Raw genomic sequence first — 23,107 nt, 5'->3', positions numbered from 1 at the left:
ATATGAAGTCCAGGTGCTCACATTTCTGTCAGAGGACAACACCCACTTTTCCCAGCTTTACCCACTTACTCTGTTGGCTCCACCCACATCCTCAACTGGCACTGCTGAAAGCCAGATATAATACCCGATCTGAATTTCAGCATGGAAGCCTTCATCAAGTAAGGTTTAGGTTTTTAGGTAACATTTTCAAAAAGATGAAATCAAAAAAGTGAATTTAAAGCACAGTTTTGAAATGAAGAGCTAAAATGCCTAATGTGTTAAAAAGGGACACGTGAAATGTTCCAGAGCTCAATGTGCCGATTTGGGGAAAGGAAAATACTGGGATATGTGCAAAGGTGCTTTGTGTTGTCATTTTTAGCATAGTCTAATTGTGACCGGCTGCCTGCTCGACTGAGACTGCCGGTCGGATGGACGTAGGTGTAACGGCTCCTTCAATCATCTTTGAGGGTTACTTATTGACCACGTAGGTCCTACCCAGGCAGCCCGGGGAGACTCCTCTACAACGACCTTGGGGCGGAGTATATCACAGGAACTCTTCCTGCTCCAGATCCCGACCCCCCCAGGTTGTATCTATCTAACTACGCAGCCCATTATGGGCGCTGATTTGAGTTTATGAGCACTTTCTTGGTCCTGAAGAATTGCCTTGATGGCATGAAACATGTTGACCAGAGCACTTATTGAGGGTTGAAATGGGCTTCCCACACATCGACTGGTAGAAAATCCCATACCCCTCTTATTTTTAATAAAGTAGGCAGCTACAGGAATAAAAGTACCCAGAGTAGACTGTACTAACTTTTTTTAAATCACCACTTTCACACGCTCACAACTTCACAATTAGGGCCCCTCACCCCCACTCAAACATCGGCTCTGGAATAAAAGATCTCCGTTAAAGTGCAGCACCAAGTGCTGCCCGTCAGGCATTGCAGTGCCGGCTTGACGCAGGAGCAGGAAGCCGATGATGATACGAAGCGGCCGGTTGGGAATGCGACAGTAGTCACAGGACCAGCCGGTTGTGTGAGGTTTCCCTAATTCCGACAAGGGACGATTGCCCCTGCCTTCCAGATACAACCACACTTTCAGAGAAGGGGAACCATTCCACTCTTTCTCGCATAGATCTCACTCCCTGGGGAACTTTGTGCAAATTTTTGGTGATTAGTTTATTGGGACATGCACACTGGACCCCGATAAATATTAGTCCCTCCCATTCTTTGTCCCCCCTTGTTGTTAACTAGTCTAATTGTGTGTCATGAGTTCAAAGATGCAACTTTTACATATCTGATGGCACAAAATAAACCAATATCTTCTGAAAACACTCTCAGCAGATACATTGAATTAAAAATCCCTCTTACAAAGCTTTGCAGCTCATGCACTAATAAAGAGAAATTCAGAGTTAAATGTCTGCACTCTACTCAAAGACAATCATTTAAAACAGGAGCTCATGCTCTCTGACCTCACGAAAATAACCTGTGGAGTTCCACAAGGTTGATCCCTGAGCCCACCCTCTTCAACATCTACATGGCCCCCCTCGCATCCATCGTGCGACAACACAGCCTCAACATTGTATGCTACGCCAACGACACCCAGCTCATCCTCTCCCTCACCAAAGACCCCACTACTGCCAAAGTTCTCTCACATTGCAGCCAAGGCCTGGAACGAGCTACCAGGAGACATAAGACACGCCCCCTCCCTGAACACCTTCAGGAAAACCTTCAAGACTAAACAGATCTGCACCTTGAGACCCTCCCTGTTGAGTAGTGCCCTTTGCACTTACAATTCCCTGATTGATTGATTGATTGATGAAGGTGTTCATTGACTGATAACCCAGCTGTGAGCCTAGTTTCATGTGAGTGCGCGCTTTACAGCATAAACATTTAACTGGGAATTTCTCGGAGTTAGGGCATGACCTGCAGAGATCACAGCTCAAAGGATGCGAAGCAATAAGCGCTCAGTGTTCATGAGCTGTGAATTCACTCAAGCATTAACACCGGCAAATTCTGAGTTAGCTGTATTTGCTTTGGACAGTGCATTAGCGGCATCACTGACGAACAACATCAGGCTCGCCCTGGGAAGACCAAGAGCTCTGGGGAGAACCCAGGAGCGTAGGTCGGGCCATGCAGCGTACTAGGTACCTTTCAGACCACTCCTATCCAGCCCCAGCTCTATCGGTTTAGCAGTGCTGCACAGTTGGCCCCCAGTAACAAAATCAGCAGACCAGCATAACACAGCACTCACTTTCGTTTCCAGCCTCCCTGCTTTTTTATAGCAGTAGCAACGGAGTTCTTTGTATATCAAGCAACAATAAACTTGTCAAGATATCTCTGGAGATCTGTCTTTCTGCTGGAGTGAGCTGGAGTTTTATCTTGTGGCAGTTTTAACTCATCTATAAGGTAGCGCAGAGGGTTAATATGCCTGCTGAAAGAATGTGCACCATGCACGTCACATAAATCTATTTTCTGTGCATTTCTCTGTGGGTTACTGCTTTTGTAACAAAATATCATTTTGTTACTGTACAGTTCATATGCTACAATAGTAATCTACCTCAGTGAGCTATGAACTGCCATCAAAGAGCTACATGTAAACTACATGGTACAGGTTAGAAAGTTATGTTTTTCCAGTCTTTCATTATCCTAATGTTGCTAAAAAGGGTTTGTTTGGGTAGAAGTACATTTCCTATTAATAAATGTAACCCTAAGCACTGTGTTACGTTTTGAATTCCAGATTTGTGCTTCTCCAGCCCAAGCACTCTTAAAAAATGCCTACACCTCATAGTGCCCTTGGTCTTACGTAACATTTTCTATGCACTGACTTACACATATATTATTCATTGTCTCTGTGTGTTTGATGTAACGTGCTCCAACACCATAACCTGGTCTGAGAAGTACTATAAAACAAAATTAAATACATGAGAGAGGGGCTATGGAGAGATGATGGGTACTGTTGGAAGTTGATAGTGAAGGAACCATTGAAGGGCCCCATTAAAGATTGTCCTATGATATCCTAGTACATTGTAAGCTTTTCATTTACTATGCTTTAAAAGCTAACACAATTGAATGTATATTGAAAAATGTGTTGTAGAATCCACCATTTTCCCCAAAATTTTCGTGTGGGGAGAAACTTCCCAAACCCTACTCGTGGCCGGGCTCACTCGCTACGCAACCTATGTTGGCTGGTCAGACAAAATTTTCCAAGGCTGCTTTGGGTTCCCAGTCCGGACCTGCTATGAACCGGGTAAGATTGGGAAGGCAGGCAATTGGGCATTGGCCGATGGGCAGGTGCCCCAAGGTCACCTGTGGGCCGTTTTTTAGGGCCTCTGTAAACTGGCTCAAGAGACTTACCCTGCCATGCCACTGTAATGTGGTCCCAGAATCATAGGCACTCCCCTGCCATGATTTCAATTGGGCCTGGGGGCCAGATGTTGCTTTGGCATTTGGGGCATTCTCACTGCACCCCAATCCCCCCACCAGCTTTGTGTAACATTCCCTGCCATCCCCGCTCAGCCATCACGTTTAGGCCATGGCGGGTGTCGGGAGGGTGGGAGTATGCAGGGGTCTCGCAGAAGGGTTTAAGGGGGGTGGGGGGGCAGGGGGTTTGTGCCTTTGGGCCATTCTCACCTTAGAATCAGCAGCTGTGTACTTTTATTGACCATGACTCATCTCAGGTCATCGCCCTAAGCTGGAGAGGAGGTAAGTAAGAGAACTAGCCTCACTAGGAGCATGGTGTTGTCACCTCTTTTGGGCCTTGTATGGGAGGGACGGGGGGAATAGGGAGCTCTTTCATTAGCATCGCTGTGAGACCACCTTTCCCAGGGGCAAAAAATAAATTGGATGTAGCTCATAGTCAGAGCTGCTGATGTTGGAACACGGTTCAAGTCCTGGTGTCCGGTCAGCTTCCTCTGATTCTGGGCAAATCATGTAATCTCCCTTAAAATAAAATAATTTCACCTAAAAGACAAATAAATTGTATCTTGTGTAATGTTACTGGTGCTCAAGTACACTGCCCCAGTGCCTTTGGGCTGAGTTCACGCTATATAAAACTACAAGAACAATAACACAAAATAACCAGCCAGATTCCAATGAGAATTACTAGATGGTGTGATTCATGAAAGGGACGGTCCGGGAATGTGGACCAGTTTTTTGGGAGTGCCCGGGTCTAATTGTGTTCCCAATCCGACCCTGCCTATAAATCTCCCTGCCAGGCATGACACCCGCGCCAGGCACTGCGCCGGGACACTTGTCTCACCACGCGCAGCTATTATTATTCAATAGCTCCGGCTATAACAGAAAGTGACTAACCACAGTTTGACATTGACTGCGAGGCCTGAAATATTTCAGCATCGGGCGAGTTTCAGCCTGCCGCCTTTTTATTCAAAAGCATGAGATTTACTCGAAAGAACGGTATTAACAAAACAGCATGTCCGTACTTCAATAGCACTGTTAAATTATTAATTATGGGTTACTATTTTTAATATAATCTGCAAAAACGAGTGGTTTTGTTTCTGACAAAATGTATATATTTTTTTATATAGTACCAGGGACTAGTTAATATCAATGTATGTCAAAATTCTGCAGCACTCCACAGTTTGACTACATGCACAGAAGGGGCAAGTGCCTGCTGTACTGCAGTGCCAATACACTGTAGGGCAAAAACTGAGAATGGAACTGAGGGTAGTATTTGATCCTTCAGCGCACAAAGCCTAAATCAGAGAGCAAAGAAACAAAGTGGGGTGCTTTCTTTCCAGCCATGGAACAACATCTGATCTTCCAACACCTTTTTATTTCCGAACAAGTCACTGCTTCCGAGAAGTGAAATGTAAATGTAAATGTACATGTATTTATATAGCGCAAATCGCCCACATCGCAGGCATCTATGCGCTTGCTTAGGGAACCCGTCCTGGTATTCCCCTGTGAGATACCCCGGCAGGATATCCACAAGGTGAAAGCCAGGCATCCCGCCGCGAGGAGTCTGTCAGGCATGCTCTGTAATCCTGCATCCTGTAACAGTAACGTTCATGCCAACCACCACGCTCAAGAAAATCAACTGTTGGTTACTTATGGTCACCAGCAGATGCATGACACACAGCCTCAAATAATAGTGCAGAACTGCCTGTGCGTCTTTGTGTGCCTTTGTGTGTCCTCATCATAAGGCGGACGGCGGCAGGACGGCGGCAGGCAATGTAAAAAACATTATACACATGGCCTCGGCTGCTGCACCCCACATGCCCAAATCCAGCCCAATCAGTGGCTTGCTCAGTGGCAACAATGACTAAAGGCATGGATTTATTATCGGCTCAGCTCTTCACGGGGACTCGGAGATAGAGTGAGAATGTGAACACTTATTTTATTATGTGATACACGTTTGCAGTCGCCCTCAAGTCTAGACCGGGCCCTGATAAATAAGTGCTGGTGCTAAGCACCAGAAACCACCGGCACAAATTAAGCACTGGACTGATCCCTTTTAGGTAAGGTATAGGCACTTTTTTAGATAACCATGGGTGGAGCTGTCTCCTGGATTCCACATGTAAATGAAATGTAGAAGGTCCGGTCATTGAAAGTCACTTTGTGCAAGTATTTTTTTTTTTTTTTTTTAATGAAGGTTAACCTTTCCAAACATTGGCCAACTGCCATCTATGGCTTCACGCTTTGTGAAAATTAGTGTGCATGACTGTAGTGCTTGTAATGTGACACAATAGGACACACCTAAACCCTGCACTCCTGAGAGGAGTCAAGTGAAACAGCAATCCCAAAAGACGAGGCGATAAAACAAGACCCAGCACTCTCTTAAGGCAAGGCAGGAAAAAAAATGAACACACATGTTAATTAATTCAATATTTTGGAAAGGAAGGCAACATATATTGGTTAATGCAGACTCACAAATATCAAGTAACTTAAGCACACAACCAAAATAACGTAGCATATATACATGTAGCAGAGAGCAAAGAAACGTAGAAATTATATACACAAAGTAACACCTCAATCACTGATCATTCACTCGACATCCTTGCCAAATCAAGCTGCAGAGCCCTTTGACAGCTGGGCTTGGACTCTCGACCGGGACTCAGGTTCTTTTTGTTTTGTGACAGTACGTCTACTCCGCAAGTGAGCTCCAATCTACTTGTCAACATTCTCCGGCTTTAATACGTTTTACTCACTGCAAGGCAAAGGTTCTAGAAACCTTGCCCCTTTTCTTCTGATGCGAAAACCGAGTTTGCCGTACTGGTCTTTGTCAAGGTCAAGACAGAAGCTGGCCTGGCTCCTGTATTTCGACTCCGAGACAGAGCTGTACATTCCGCACATTCCCTGAAAGGTACCTACCAAGCACGCATCCCACACAACATTTTCCAGTTCACTCTGATCGGTAAGGAGCGAAAACAAGTGAAGAGCGAAAACATCCTCTCCCCACTTTGCAGCTGCATGCGAGCACAGAAAATTGAGTCTGTTAAACAAGATGGAGTCAGCACAGAAAATGGAGTCAATAATGCCAAATGGAGTCAATGGTCAATATATCATTCTTATTATCACTACAATGACTTATGATAAGGGATTGCGAACGTCACTCGTGTGCCTGTGTTAGAGTTCCCTTTGCATATCTGAAAGAAGCAGGTTAGTATTAGATTCCTTACCTTAGAATATCCCCAGGCGTCAGACTGGATCCGGAAAGTTTTGCATAGCAGTACCTTTGCGCGTCGGTAGGCGTCGTCCGCTGCTTCGCGTCTGTCGTCGGCGTCGTTGGCGCAGTGATGACGTCATCGGAGTACTTAGACGTCCGTTCTTCTTTTTTCCGTGCTGGCATGCGCAGATCCGGAAAAAGCAGTACTTTAGTCACTTTTTGACTAAACTTTTTTCAAACCTTTTTCATCTCTCTACGACTCTCGGTGCCGGTAGGGATGCCCGGGTTCAAGCCCTGTACCGATTGCCACCGACTAATGTCGTTTACCGATCCCCACCTCCGGTGCCTCTATTGCCTTGGGGCCGACCACGACGACAAGTCGTGCCCCGACTGCCGTGCTCTGACGTCGAAGGCTAGGTGGGAGCGGTCCAGTAAACGCCTCGAGACCCGGTAGTCGGCCCGCGCTGCTAACGGTCCCGGTCCAGGAGGGGGTCGAGTGACCGGTCGTGGGGCCACAGTCGTCAAAGCTCGGCGAGTCGTCACCATTCGTCGGGCTCCAAGTCCTCAGGTAAGAGGCACAAGAAGTCGAAGAGGCAAAATCGCTCTTCCGACTCCCCCGATGCTCGTGCGATGCGGCCAGGGGTTTGGGCGACACCGCCGGAGCCGCAGGTGTCGCGGCATGTTCCATACCCACCGGTCCCTGGGCCGAACGCGACGCCGGAGGAGATCGATGCCTTCCTCATGGCCATGAGGTCGCTCTCTCCTCTGTCTGGTTCCACGGCGCCTACGGGCCCCACGGTCCCGACTGGGAGCCCAAGCGGGCCGGGTGCTTCGGCCCCGGCGCCGTCGGGTGCTTCAGCCCGGCGCCGCCGGCGACTTCGGTCCCGGCGCTGCAGGGCCGTGCTGGATCCGGTTCAGGATACGGGTCTCCGCTGGTTGACCTTACGACCCCGCTGGCGTCGACCCCTAGGGTGTCGCCCCCAGCGCCGTCCCTGGTTCTTCCCTTGGTCCGGATCTGGCATCGGACCGGCGCCGCTCGATGCCGCATTTGACGCCGGCAGAAGTGCAATTCTTCTACGATCCGGCTCCATCCTTTGCACCTGATTTTCAGGAGATGGAGGGTGAGGGTGACTGGGAGGGGTCTGTGGACCCTCTGACACGGGCGTGTCAGTCATTTCAGGACTGGACAGACGAGCTAGGGGATGCAAACATGGGAAAAAAGGGTACTCCCTAAAATTATGTAGGTCTAGAGGAGGGAGTGGCAAACCAACAGTAAACAAAGGGGAAACCTCTATGATGACCTATATTTCTTTATACTTGAGCAATAAAGTTACTTCAAAATTACATACATGATGCTGCAAGAAACAGGAATACATTCACTTAAACTTGATTTTGATATTTTATTTCTTTCAGTTATTTTCTATCATTTTCAAGACAATTGAGTTTTTTCTCATTTTTTTGTGATTATTTTATCAAAAATTACAATACAGTGACATGGAAACATATGCACTAATCAATTAAAATACAAGAATAAATCATGCCAAAGCAAAAACCCCTACACTTTGTATGTACAGTTATTTTCACTCATACCAACATTCATACGTACTCAAACTTTCATCCTAGTGGTGCTAACATACCTGACACAATACACAACAGTGAAAGAAAATGAAAAACAAGAAAAAATGTCCTATAGTTGACTCCTCGAGATGTCGTTGAGACCAATTATTTTTAGATCATTCTTTTTTTTTGTATATGCGTTGTTGGTCTTTTTTGATCCTTTCATTTGTTTCTCCAAAGTTTGAATTGGTTTATGTGTGAGGGTCTCTGGTGCGTACGGCCTACGTACGTTTTGGTGATAAAGTTATTTTACTTCACCTTCTTCAGGGCCAACAAAAGACTGAACATAAAACAGATGCATTCATACTCTTAAAACCAAGGGGTTCTCTTTATCTGTAATGGGAACATATGTACCATTATTAGTTTCTGAGCATCACTGAAACAGCGCATAGTCCGACAATTTGTTACTTATTTTAACGTGCTTGTTGCTCTCCTGTGCCCGCGTCTAGAAAATATAGTCGGGTAGGAGAAGTGCAGTAGGAAGCTAGATACCTTATTACCCAGAGTCATGCAGAGGCTTGTGAGAGAATACATAGAATATTGTGCTTCCCAGGGTGTTTGGACAATTGGCAGAAAAAAATGAAAAGAAGATTTAAGTCCTTATTTGCTTGCTTCCATGTGTAACCTTGCAAGACTTGCCAGGTGATCTAATGTGAACTGTCAAATAAAAAGTAATGGCAAGTTATAGATACCTGTGTCTATGTCAGAGTTTTATAGACACGTTTTAGAAAAAGTGGTATCACTGGGCGCTAGTGTTCTGATCATAAGAACAAATGTGCAAACCTGGAATCAAAGCACGAAGGAACCTAATTAGTTATTTTACACAAAGGTTATATGTATTGGAGTATGTGCTATGTATGGTTGATGTATACCTAGGTGTTGTAGATCCACTGTATGTGGTCAGTTTTTTAATTATATAACTGTAGTGCTTTCTCTGGCTCCATATAGGTATCCTCTAATGACTGTGGGACCTGTAATAAAAGAAATGACAGAATACCAAGATGTATCTTATGTGCCTGATGGTCATACTTTATTCACTTATTCTCAATTCGCAAGACAATGCTAAACGTGTCAGGCTCTAAACTGTCCTCAGAGAAGGTATAAAGTATGGGTTTAGAGATGTTAAATACTCTGAACTGTGGATGTCATAACTAGCAGGCAGTGTTTTTATAGTTATGTCTAACACGCATATGCTACGCGTATATGCGTGTGTCGACACTATGTATCCAGAGAGTCCTTTATGGTAGACTATGCTTAAAAAGGACAGAAGTCAAGTGTCAGGCTAGCATATGATAGACTCTAAGTGTTCTTCATGTCCCTCAGGATAAGATATTCTAAATGAGACCGGGCTCTCGTTAAAAACGCTGATGTACCTCCCAGCTGTCTTAGTCATTTTTTATGGTACCGCAATCAGTTATGGGCTTTCTGATACTCAAATTGGGTATCTTAAACTACTCTGCGCGGCGCTTGCGGAGTCCATGCTTTCCGTGCATATTACTAACAAGCAGCGCTAGATAGCTCGTGGCAGATTGTGACTTTACCATAGTAGTGTGCCTTCGAGTGCATTTAGGCAAGAAGGAGAATGATCTATAAGCGAAGTTTCTTAACTTTGACTTCGAAGATATTCCGGTTTACAGGGGGCGCCTCCGGCCGATGTCACTGCCACTGACAACTGGCAGCCTGGCTGAGTGTGTTTTATGTGGTGAGGATCTCGTCTGATTGAATGCAGCTGAGACCAATACCGGAATCTTGATTGCCGAGTCCCAACCGTTAACATAGAGGTGGGACTGTGTAGGATCCTAGAGGGTAAACACTGATAAGAGACTCTTCAGTGTACGTTTTAAGGCACTCTAATATGGCGCCCACTGCCCGTGGTGTCGACTTCGTCTAGTTGTTTAAATGTTCCTATACTTACGCCATAAGATGTTTTTATTAAGATAAAGTGATAGTGGGGAGATACTGGTGTCGTGGTGTTCTCTTTAATCAAGACATGTACTGCATTTAATTTTTATTGTTGGGTTGGAGAGTCTAACAAATACTGATTATCGAAGTCAAAGATAATAAAAAAAAGTTTTCGGACAGTGCAGCTTTTATTACATGGTCTAACAGAGGTAATGAAGGATAATATGAAGGTTTGGATCCATCTTGTGCAGTGTGTGAGCGTCATGCATGTAGTTAATGCATACTGTAGTTATTAGAAATTGATTGTGCATAGGCTTTCACAATGGGAATATAATACAATCTTATCATATACGATTGAATAGGTGACCTGGACTTTCAAAATGCTAACAAGGCAGCTGATCCTGTGATAATAGGAGATAGTGAATTGGGACCTATGCTAAAGTGATTGACGCAGAGTGCTATGCGTTGGTACAGCATTATTGTTAGTCAGGTGGCTCTATAAGTTGGACTGTGTTTCAGAGTACTATCCAGAAACATGATGGTTAGTCTATGATGATCCAACATATTTCTTCATTATGCCCATGACGCATCGTATCTAGATGATAAATCCAGAAGGTTTCCCGTTGTTTCCTGTATTTGGTCATGTCTTTGCCAGGGATACTCTGTACTCGTTCTAGGATGTGCCAACGCATGTCCTTTTCTGTGTGGCCATATTGGATGTAATGTGTTACCATGGGAGCATTGTTTTTTTTGGTTCTGACCGCTGATTTATGTTCAGAAAACCTTACCCGAAATTCTCTGGCTGTCTCTCCTATGTACCCTAGGCGGCAGGGGCATAAAATAAGGTAAATTACGTTGGAGGTTTTGCAATTTGTCATTTCTTTGAAGTGTCCGCTTTTATTTCTGTAGGTCCAAAGATTACCCAAAATGACTTGATCACAGTCATGGCAGGTGCCACATTTGTGGTTCCCTTTTTTTGGTAAGGGTCTTCCATCCATGGTACGTTGGAGTGATTTGTCTTTGTGTTTCGCCCTACTGTGGATTAATTTGTCTCTAAGATTAGAGTTCCTCCTGAATGCAATCAGAGGCTTTCTCAATTCTCTCTCATGATCGTTGGTGTTTAAAATTTTCCAATTTTTGTTTATAATTTGTCTGATTTTATTGTTTAAGGTGGTATGATTCAAGACACAGACAAGATTTTGATTACGGACTTTTTTTGTCTGGTTTAGGAGGGCATCCCTGTTATAGTACTTGGCTCTTTTAAATGATTGGAGAACCAATCTCTTGGGGTAGCCTCGATCCAATAGGCGAGCTTGCAGTTTGTTGGCATGTGTCCTAAAATCATTGATGTTGGTACAATTTCTCTTTATTCTTAGAAATTCCCCAAAGGGGATAGAGTCTTTTTGGCACGGCGGATGATAACTTCCGTGCTCTAAGATGGTGTTCTTTGCAGTGGGCTTACGGTATAGGCTTACCGTAATTTCTCCTTCTGTATTTTGGATCCAAATGTCCAAGAATTCAACCTGTTTGGCTGAGAAATTGCACGTCAATTTCAAATGCGGATCTGCAAGGTTTAGCCACTCCATAAATTCTTTTAACATTTCTTCTGCCCCGTGCATATGAAAAAAATGTCATCTATGAAACGATGCCATCTTGTGACATTTTCATAGAATGGGGCTAATTCGTTAAAGATGTTTTTTTATTCGAATTCGCCCATGAATATATTTGCGATGCTGGGGGCACAAGACGCCCCCATGCTGACTCCTTTGATCTGCTGGTATAAGTTTTCTCTAAATTTAAAGAAGTTGTTGTGGAGAACTATTTCCAAACATTGCAAGATGAATGTATCTGGTCTCTGTCCCGGTGTCCTAGCAAGGAGCGCTGCCACTGCTTCCATTGCTAGGTCCTGGGGAATGTTGGTATAGAGAGATCGCATGTAACTAAGAGTTGTGTGTTCTCATTAAAGGTGACGTGTTCTAGGATGGTGATGATATGACCAGTATCTTTGACATAAGAGTCATAAGTAGTGGTAAGGGGGCATAGGAAAGTATCTAAATATTTTGAGAGGGGTTCTCTGTTGGAGTTAATGGAAGCCACTATATGTCTGAGTGGTGGGTCTAGGATGTTTTTATGGGTCTTGGGACCCCATAGATTGCTGGTGTAACTGCATTAGTTTTGATCAGAAAGTCCATCTCTTTTTGGCAGATAAAACCTTCTTCGAATGCTTTGTTAACTGTCAGTTCTATTTGTCTAGTGAGCTCGGATAAAGCTCGTCTGTTGGTTTTCTTGTAGTGTTCTTCTACTTCGAGCATTTCTTGGATTTTGTTGGTATAATTATCAGTATCCATGATTACTATACCACCTGCTTTACCGCTCGGTTTGATAGTAATATTTGCATTCTCTTGTAGCTTCTTTACGGCTGCTCTTTCAGAATTGTTCAGATTTTGTGGGGGCTTAGGGATGTATTTTAGTATTTTATCTCCCCTGAGAAAACTTTGAAAATTGAGGGGGCAAATGGTGCATTTTCAAGAAAATTTGAGAAAGCAAGAAGACTATTAAAGCAATTGAGAAAGTGTAGTTATGACATCAATAAATAGATTGCATATGATAATGTGGGTAGCTGCTTATTCAATATACCACACAGCTTCATAACAGACTTTGAGATAACGATGCACAGTATAAAACAGGCTTCTACAGAATGCACAAAAAGGTTTGAGATAAAAAGAGTTTCCAAAATATAGATTTTTTGCACGCTGTAGGTAAGGCAGTTTTTTTCATAACTGTCTGCACACACTTCACAGCTGGTTGCTCCATTACAGTACCCATCAAAAAGAAAAAAAAGTCATTAGGAAGCAATTTTGGGGGGTAACTGTCTTTTAAAAGCACACTTTGCATATTTGGTGGTAACTCCCTTACAAAAATACCTCTCAAATAAAATAAACCTGTATCAGGAAGCTTCAAGTAATTCCAACAATTAAAGCCAATACTGGCTTCCTCCAGATACCCTTTACATTTGTAGATTGATGAGTTGCACACATTTATATTTCTTTCTGGGCAACAGGCTCCCTGGCAGGAAGACTTGCTTAGCTGTCTTGCCCTCACAGCACAGGAGAGTGGGGACTTGTGCCTTACTTCAGCTGAAGGCTGAAGCATTTACTGTCGGGGGGGGGGTGTTGGTTGTCTTTTCACGTCACCCCCTTCAGATCATGGATCACAGAACGTGAACATAGGCCTTGGTCTTGGAGTTAGAAGAAATGCAACTCTAGCCAGGCCACAGTAGAGGTCTCACGGTCTCCATCTAGAGTCCTAAGTTTGCACCCGTGAGCAAACAACGTTTGGCGCATGGGGAAAAGAGACTGTGTCACATGACTGTGAATGGCTCTGCTGTTGGGGTTTGTATATTCCTTCGAGACAGTGAGACAAATGGCACTGGAGTGGGCAGGATAGGTCATTCTACCAGGATGCTTTGGCGGGCAACTGTCCCCTGGCCCACTTACACTTCAAAGAGCTTGCCTCCAGGCCCCACAAAGGAACCTGATATCAGCATTTTGTCACCCCTACTTCATGAAGCCTTGGCAGGGGAAGAGAAGATCTGTCCAAAATCAGATGAGAAGATAACCCAGGATGTTCCCATCTTCAAATGCTGGCACCAGGTATTATTATTGGGCTCTCAGAACACCACTGCAGTAAGCTCTTGAACCTTCAAACACTACAGAAGGACTGCCTTATTCCCCAGAGGACTACCCTGCTGCTTGAAGCCTGCCTTAGTTATGTTATGTTATGTTATGTTATTTTTTTATTTAGTATAGCGCAACGGTTACTCAAAAAGAGAATCCCGGCGCTTTAGGTAAGGTGAAACAGGTTTCAGAATAACACAACACAGATAAAAACAGATTAAAAGTCCACAAAAGAAACAGGGCTACAGGCAAACCTATTGAGAGAACAGCCAGGTTTTGAGGCCTTTCCTAAATTCAAGAAGACTGGTCGCCCCCCGCAAAGGGAGCGGTAAAGAATTCCACATCTGTGGGGCCAGAAGACTGAAGGAGCGGCCACCTAGGCGAGCCCTCTTCACACGCGGAACAGCCGCAAGAAGTAAAGATTCCGATCTCAACGCGCGCGTAGGGTGGTAGAAAGTGAGTCTCTTTCGAAGATGTTTGGCTCCCACCGCATGGAGAGCTTTATAGGCCAGGGTCAGCACCTTAAAGGCAATCCGTTTGCGGATGGGTAGCCAGTGTAGCTTCACCAACAACCCAGAGGCGCTGGTGCGTCTACTTAGGCCAAAAATGGCCCTGGCCGCCGCGTTCTGTGCCACTTGAAGCCTCTGCAGCAAATACTCAGGTAGGCCCAGGTACAGACTGTTGGCATAATCCAGCCTGGAGCCTATCAGGGCCTGCACCGTCAGCCTCTTGTGATCTTCGGACAAGAGAGGCAGAAACTTCCGCAACATTTTTAGCAAGCCAAAACAAGTGCCAGTTACCCCCAGAATCTGGGCTTTCATCGTCAGCCCCTTGTCCATCTTAACCCCCAGGTTTTTAGCCATGGGAGAAGAGCCGGACGGAGGGAACATGTCGATGGGCCACCAGGCCTGCCAGCTGGGCTCCGAATCGCACCCGAAGAAGAGAACCTCCGATTTATCGGAATTGCACTTGAGGCTGTGCAGTTGGAACCATGCGAACACAGCCCCAAGGCAATTCTGGATACTCTCCCCGTCAAAGTCAGCCCCCCTCTCACATGAGAAGAGGAGCTGAGTGTCGTCGGCATACGACACGATCCGGGCACCAAAAGACTCCGCCACCGCCGCCAAAGGGGTCATATAGATATTAAAAAGGGTCGGGCTCAAAATAGAGCCCTGAGGGACCCCGACTCCCAAAGGCGGCATTACAGCGGTGTCAGATGATGTCCAGATCGTTTGCCGGCGGCCGGCCAGGAAGGAAGAAAACCATTTGAGCACCGTCCCCCGCAGGCCGATCTCAAAGAGTCTTGCGAGCAGGCCCTCATGGGGGACGGTGTCGAAGGCCGCCGACAGGTCCAACAACACCAGCATGACTTTGCCCCCGGAATCCAGCACCCCTTTGATGGTTTCCGAAACCTCAAGGAGCGCGGTCTCGGTGCTGCGGTTTGAGCGGAAGCCTGACTGGGAGTCGTGCAAGATCTCATGAGACTCCAAAAAGTTGGTGAGCACCGACTGAACGTGCTTTTCCAAGATTTTTACAAAAGCCGGCAGCAGCGAAATAGGCCTGTAATTAACAGGGGCTTTCGGATCAAGTCCCGGCTTTTTAAGCAACGGGATCACCATTGCCTGCTTCCAAGATGGCGGCACCTCTCCCGAGCTCAACGAAAGGTTGAGAAGAGGGTGAGCCAACGGGTTAACCACCTCCGCCAATTTACCCAGAAGCTTAGCTGGGCAGGGGTCAAGCGGAGACCCAGATTTTAAATTGCCCATGAGCGCAAGGGAGGCGGAGGCTGGCAGAGATGGAAACTCAGCCAATATGGCGCCCTGCATGACTGAGGGGGGCATACCCTCCTCTGGCACCGGCCGCGTAACCGGTCCACTCGAAGGAAAGGAGTCCTGGATGAGTTTGATCTTGCCTGTAAAAAAGCACGCCAGATCTGCTGCCCAGGATTCTACAGGGCCCACTTCCAAAGCGGTGGTCCGGGGTGAGATGAATTCGCGAACGATCGTAAAAATCTCCTTGCTGGAGTTCGAAGCTGCTTCGATTCTCCCCGCGAAGTAGGCTTTCTTTTCGAGGCGGATGTCGCGGTGGTAAGCTTTAACCGCAGCCTTGTAGGCAGACCTGTCCTTGCTGTCGTAATGTGCCCGCCAGGCCCTTTCGGCTACCTTGCACTGCTGCCGCGTAGCCCACAGAGCCGAGGTAAACCAAGGGGCAGAAACCCGCTTAGATGTCGGGCGGGGGGGCAGAGCAGGGGCCAGGTCGTTCAGCCTCTCCGTCAGCCACTTTTGCAGGGCCTCCAGGTCGCTTTCCAGCACGCCCGACCGAGGGCAAGGGTGAGTCACAGCAGCCTGGGCTAGCATCTCAGGGGTCACCCTGCTAAATGCTCTACAGGCTCGTCCCCTCTGCTGTGGGACAGGGTTCAACGCCCTAACCTTGCCACTGATTACAAATTTGGCAAGCCAATGATCCGACCACAGGACCGGGAGAATCTCTTTCACTACCAGCGGAGAAGTCGAGAAAACCTGATCTAGGGTATGCCCCTTCTCGTGGGTCGGACCCTGTAGGTGTGGGGTCAGTCCCAGCGGCGTCATAGCCTCCAAGAGCTTAATAGCGGCGGGGTCCGATGGATCATCCATCCGGATGTTAAAGTCCCCAGCCACTAAGCAATGTTCTGCTCTCAGGGCTAGACCCGCCACCACCAAATCAAGGTCAGCAAAGAACGTCCCAAGCGGACCGGGGGGGCGGTAAACTAGCAGTCCCTTCACTGATTGGTGCGGCGCTAGCGCGATAGAAAAAGCCAGCGATTCAGAGCCGCGGATGTCCTCAGTGGGCAAGATGGTACAAGGTGTGCCCTTCTTTACCATCAGTGCAACCCCGCCACCCCTGCCCTTTGCTCTGTCCTTCCTGAAGATGTCATAATCGGGCGGAATGGCCATGGCCACATCTGGATTAGACACTTCGCCCCACCAAGTCTCCGTCAACATAAGGCAGAGTGGTCTCTCAGTCTCGAGGAGCTCAAAAATGTGTTGCGCATGGCAGCTAGCCGACCTGGTGTTTAACAGCATACAGGCGTACTCCGCACCAGCGATGTCAATAGGCGGAGTAGATGACAAAACCCGGGTAGGATGCCAGCCACAACCCGGACAACGCAACTTGCCCTTATGGCGGGCCGGAAAGACAGTGCGGCAGCAGCTCTCCCTGACATGCAAGGAGCGCAGCTCCATGGAGGAGTACCGCATCGAAAAGGCGCCCCGAGAACTCCGTCTCGGTAGCCCGGGCCCCACCCGCCGCCAAAACGCCTCCGGAACGCGGACGGGCGCAGACGGGCAGGACTCTGGCTTGACTCTGGCTTGACTCTGGCTTGACTCTGGCTTGACTCTGGCTTGACTCTGGCTTGACTCCGGCGCGAGTCAGGCGCTACCGCTGCGCGTCACCGCTGCGCGAGTCAGGTGAGCTTTAAATAGGAGCTCACCTGAACTCCTGCAGAGCGCTAGAACGCTCAGGCAAGTGGCACGTGATGGAGAAGTCCCCCCCCAAGATGGCGACCGGCGCCACAAGCAGGCAACCAGAAGGTGAAGTAATCCGTCCAAAACGCGGTGGGGGCACAATTATAGTGCAAGTATAGGGCCAGAGCACAATGGAAGTTAAAAACAAGGTAAGACAAAATAATTCTAACCAAAATGCAAAAACGGGAAATTTTTAAAATAATGCTAGCGCAGCGCGCTGTGATACCAACAGCCACAATGCAGCCAAAGGCACCTTACCAAAGGCAGAGCAGCGGAAATGCTCGCCTTAAATAGGAGCTCACCTGAACTCCTGCAGAGCGCTAGAACGCTCAGGCAAGTGGCACGTGATGGAGAAGTCCCCCCCCAAGATGGCGACCGGCGCCACAAGCAGGCAACCAGAAGGTGAAGTAATCCGTCCAAAACGCGGTGGGGGCACAATTATAGTGCAAGTATAGGGCCAGAGCACAATGGAAGTTAAAAACAAGGTAAGACAAAATAATTCTAACCAAAATGCAAAAACGGGAAATTTTTAAAATAATGCTAGCGCAGCGCGCTGTGATACCAACAGCCACAATGCAGCCAAAGGCACCTTACCAAAGGCAGAGCAGCGGAAATGCTCGCCTTAAATAGGAGCTCACCTGAACTCCTGCAGAGCGCTAGAACGCTCAGGCAAGTGGCACGTGATGGAGAAGTCCCCCCCCAAGATGGCGACCGGCGCCACAAGCAGGCAACCAGAAGGTGAAGTAATCCGTCCAAAACGCGGTGGGGGCACAATTATAGTGCAAGTATAGGGCCAGAGCACAATGGAAGTTAAAAACAAGGTAAGACAAAATAATTCTAACCAAAATGCAAAAACGGGAAATTTTTAAAATAATGCTAGCGCAGCGCGCTGTGATACCAACAGCCACAATGCAGCCAAAGGCACCTTACCAAAAAGGTCCCCAGAGGAGTGCCCTGCTGCTACCAGAGGAATGCCCTGCTGCTACCAGAGGACTGGCCTGCTGCTTAAGGCCTGCCCTGCTCGTTGAGAAGGACGACTGGATCTTCTCCCCTAATCCAAGGCTAACCTGAGTGACTCCAAGGGTCAGTTGCTTGACCTGTCCTGAGCTACAGGAACACAACAAGCTCCGGAGGTCTCCCTGCAACTGGCCAGCTGACCTGCTGCAACTGGACCTGCCTAGACCTGCAACTGGATCTATCTGGGCCCTGCTGGCCTCTGATAGAGTGAATGCCTGGTTCCTAAGAGTTGCCTCCCAGGTCCTCGACCCTTGACTAGCCTCGGAGTGCACTACTCTGCAAAAAAAGGGGAAATTCTGAAATTAAGGGCTCTTGACACCAAACAGGCCCTTTAGCGTCAATACTCTGCTCTAGTGCGAAGCTCCGATGAACCCAACTCTTCGCGCTACAGAAACTGCAAGTGATGAGTGGCAACTCCAGATCTGCACTTCGTGCTACTACATCTACAACCCACGCTGACCTCCAACATAAAGCTGCAGCAACAACCGTCTGCAACACCCTACCGGACCTTGACGGTACATCGACGAGCATCCACACCATCTCCCTGCTCCTCACAGCCTCCTTCACTGCGAGCTGTGCACTTTGTGCAGGACTTTGAGAAGGTAAATGTTTCAGAGGGATTTTTTTATACGGCCTGCATGTCGCAGTTATCCAGATTTAGTGACTTTCCCCCAGTATAGCACAACCAGATGACCGCGAGTGGACCTTGGTGCTTTTAGGCACTATACTTACCGAAAACATTGAAATTCAATATCTCCAGTTTTACTGATTGGATTTTTATCTTCCTGGTATCATTTTATGTATTCAAATTATCTCAATTTTTATAAATTTGTTACATATTTTTCTTGTTGTGTGTTTTCACTTTATTACTGTTTTTGTACTGCATAAATACTTTACACATTGCCTCTATGTTAAGCGTGATTGCTTTGACCCAAGTTACTATAAGGTTAAGCACAGGTTAATTTTGTGATTCACCGTGCCAAGTATTGAGGTTGTGCCTGAGCGGGGCGTCCTAGCCCCTCATCCAAATAACCTGATTTCCTATACTAGGCAGTTACTTTACTACAGCGTGACTCTTTTTCCTTGATAATTATATTTGAGTAGAATACATTAGCACAGTGCAAAACGTCTCTTATATATGATTTGATGGAGTACGACGTGACTGTATAATCACAATGTTGGGCACATATAGGTACAAACGACAACTGATTGCCTTCGTAGTCAGGGCTGGGCAGTTTATGAATGCTTCTAAGTTCATATTTAGAATCTAACCAGTCTAATAAAATAGACATGTATTAAATTAGACTCAATATAGTGATACACTTTAATGTACTAAAGTGAAACGTTCCCACACATTAAATAAATTAACTTTTTTGAAGTTACAAGAGTCTTGATCGTAATTTTCCGGGTTCTTTGTTGCACTATTTTCTTGCCAGACAGTTTGATGGCTGAGCTCCGACTTTAGCTCGTAGGGCCAAGCAAATCTATTTGGCTGGGCACTACCAATTAATGTCTTCATTATTTGTTTTGTTCTATTCCAGAGCATGCGCAGAGGACGCTACAGTCCATTGACTAAAAAAACGTATTTCTTTTTATTCTCCAGGAATGCAAAGAATTTACATACAAGTTATCAGAGGAAGTTAGAAAGCAGAACTTTGGTGCAGTAACGCCAGGTTATGATTTTATGAATAGTTTAAGGTACACATTTTGATGTATTTGTCCCAAGTTGTCTCATTTTATACATAAGAACATGAATAAATAAAATCAAGCCAGTGACTGTGGAATGTTTTCTGTGCTAACTATATAAAACTCAGCACTCTTCCTCCTAAATATTCAGTAGCTGTTTAATATTTAAAGATGAATAATGTTTGTTTCTCTTATCTTTAGAGGAGGTATAGAGTCTATTCTTCCCCCGAATGCTCATAAGATAGCCGAGAATCGTCTGTACATATCAATCACAAGAACCAAAGGCAGAGAAAATTGCTTGGTTTCAAATTTTGCCTCCAGGGACGACCTCATTAAGGTAATAAAGTTACATAGCCTATGATCATGGAAATGAATGCCTGGATTTCATGTTTAATAGCATGCCCACATGTCCTAGATTGCCTTCTAAAAATGCCCCAAAGCACTTTAATTTATCTTAAATTGTAAAACAAATCCTGTTTTCCTGCATTTTATGCTGTTTGTGTTTTTCCTGTATGCGCCCCTACTTCTGAAATAGTACCCAGGAAGATTTAATATTTATTCGGCTTTTTAAGTATAAACGTGTATCTTTTCGCCCACAGCAGAGCTAACGCCGTTTTTTGCTTAATTGTGATATTCAGTATGTATACGGACTGGTGTAATAGAAGGTATTCCTTAAGAATTTTCAGAAATAGCTTCTTATGCTTGTGTTGGTGGAAAGTTTAAAAGGTAGGCATTTATTTAAGAAGAAACCAAGTTGCAACAAGGACCCTCTGTGGAGTCTGGAATCAGTAATATTTCTGCATTACACATTGGTTATTTGACCACTTTTTCATCAGTTTTAGACACAAGTTCATGAGAAAAATGGGCTTCAAACTTTCACACGTAACTTGATCATTGAAAATAGTCGTTAACAGAAGGTGCGGACGTTTTCTCTTTCTGAGAAACGCTACCACCAACATTGTTGTATTACTGTGAAAGGTAGGCATTTATTGGACATTATTAAGAAACCAGGTGCCTCTTTTAGAGGGCCCCAAAAATGAAGTGCATGTTAAGTAATTCTTGCTTCTGCCCAAATCACTTTTATCGGGAGATTTATAATCAGACCCTACTCGTGGACTCCGGTGTGATACAAATGCCAGAGTCGGTAGAAAAAGTCAAATACTATTTCATATTTTCGTGGACGAGATTGATGAAGTTATTTTTCCCTACCAGGCTAAAGGTCTCGCAGTCTGTAATCTTTCCTCGTTGTCGAGTCGAAGCAGCACATGTTGAGCCCTACAACACTCTTGTTTTACAAAAATGTCAAGCATTAAAATGTCACAAAAACTCCTATTTTCATCTCATAATTAATTGACTGACTGCTAGTGATATCCCCACCCTACTGTTTCATGGCCATAACGTGCATACTTTAATATCTTATATTAATGCCAGGCTTAAAGTGCATTTATTTGCCTCTTAGAGTTTCCATGTTTGCCCTGTGAGCAATAAACCTTCAAGAACAAGACCCAGTGGTATTTTCTTTACCATAGAGGAGGACGACTACTAAACCCTTTGACACTAGTTAGTAACAGACTATTAGAAGAGCCATACCTGATGTACTGCAATATGGCTGCTTTAGAAGAACTGTGTGACGTGTCCCATACATGCTGTTAAATATCCACTGCAAATTATATTGGGTAGAACTGTGACCAGTCCTTCTGCATGAAACAAGCAATCCTGCACCGGGGAATATAGCAGTAGTGACCCACAGACTTCAGTCACAATTCTTCTTTGTTTTTTACGCCGCCTCCTCCCTTGTTCCTGAGAGTGCCAAAGAATGTGCTGAATGTGCTCTGTGGTTCCACTACTACCACTCCTGCTATGGTGGAACCATAGAGCTGAGCCCTGAGAGAGCGAGAGAGAGTGAGTTTTGGAGGAGCCTGTTCCAGCTCCATTTCTCTTGGTAGAGGTTAGGGGAGAGGCGGGGAGGGTAAGTCCGTTTTTCAGGGACCCTGGTACAGAGCTGTTGTGTAGTTCCTACTAATCCGTAGAATCTGAGCATAGCTTGGACAACATAAACTAAGGACTTGGTATCAAGACTGATTCCGGACACCCCTGCAGGATATGTTGGCATATAGACCAGCTAGCTCACGGTGCCACCATAAGCCCCCTGACCTACCAGGGAGAGAATGGTTTTCTGGTAACCACTGAACATGACAACCCTGACCCCTCAGGGATCTTGGAAACAGTATAGAACCTTTCGCTCAGTCACTTGTGCTTACTCTTCTCTGAGTGATATACAGAGAACACACAGTGGGACTTTTTCAATAATATTTGTTGAACCAATGTTATTCTTGCATAAACTCCATGTGCTGCAATGATTAGTACACAGGAGTAGATAAACATGATTGCAAGCACCAGAAGTGTAAATAGTAGACATAGTTCTACCATTGTGCTAAACAATGACATATAAACAAGGCAGTAATCTAGCGTACTCCTACTATGTGAACCCTACTCTAAGTGTACCTAGAGTGGGTGTAGGTGTAGAGACAAGAATCCCCCCAAGGGACGATCCAACCCCATTACCTGATGGGATAGAGTGAAGGAACCTGTCTTGACCACGAACTGGACCCACCTTACAAGATGTCAGACAGCTGCATAGTGATTTCTCATCATGCAAGGACCCTCTGTGTTAGCGGAAGTACCTCCTCTACTAATCTATTGGCAGGCCTCAAAAGATCCAGAACTTTTTACTAGACCTTCAGGTCTAGTGACTTAAATAATCTACTCAACCTAATTATAATGCTCTTGACCCATAAACTGGTTTCAAATTATGTGATCCTGAGCAAGTATTTTAATTCACTGAGACACCATTTTCTTCTTTATCACATATGAGAGCACTTTCAAATACGCAAGTTCAACACGTCTGCTGTACAGAAAACTCTTTAGTTTGATTTAATAGACTAAACATTAGCTCCATATGGATTGCAAATCTAGCCACATATAAGATACACTTGACTGCAGACTTGCGGCTTAGTTCATTAAATGCATTGTCATCAGGACTTGGCCAGGAATGTCTCTCACATCATGTTTAAAAACTATCTCTTTTAATAAATACAT

At 45.7% G+C, this 23,107-nt stretch overlaps 1 protein-coding gene across 3 annotated transcripts in view; it reads left to right on the top strand.

Annotated features, from left to right (window-relative positions):
* Positions 1-23,107, top strand: part of PNPLA4 (patatin like domain 4, phospholipase and triacylglycerol lipase) — a 274,934-nt gene that overhangs the window by 73,191 nt on the left and 178,636 nt on the right. For all 3 annotated transcript variants that reach the window (XM_086934661.1, XM_086934663.1, XM_086934662.1), the window contains 2 exons: positions 19,926-20,020; positions 20,210-20,345. In XM_086934661.1, coding sequence (XP_086790787.1) covers positions 19,926-20,020; positions 20,210-20,345 — 231 coding nt within the window. The remainder of the gene's footprint in view (positions 1-19,925; positions 20,021-20,209; positions 20,346-23,107) is intronic.

This window comes from Lissotriton vulgaris, chromosome 8 (genome assembly GCF_964263255.1).
Source record: "Lissotriton vulgaris chromosome 8, aLisVul1.2, whole genome shotgun sequence".
Taxonomy (NCBI): Eukaryota; Metazoa; Chordata; class Amphibia; order Caudata; family Salamandridae; genus Lissotriton; species Lissotriton vulgaris.
The sequence above is the reverse complement of the archived record's forward strand: the minus strand, read 5'-3'. Positions and strand labels throughout refer to the sequence as shown.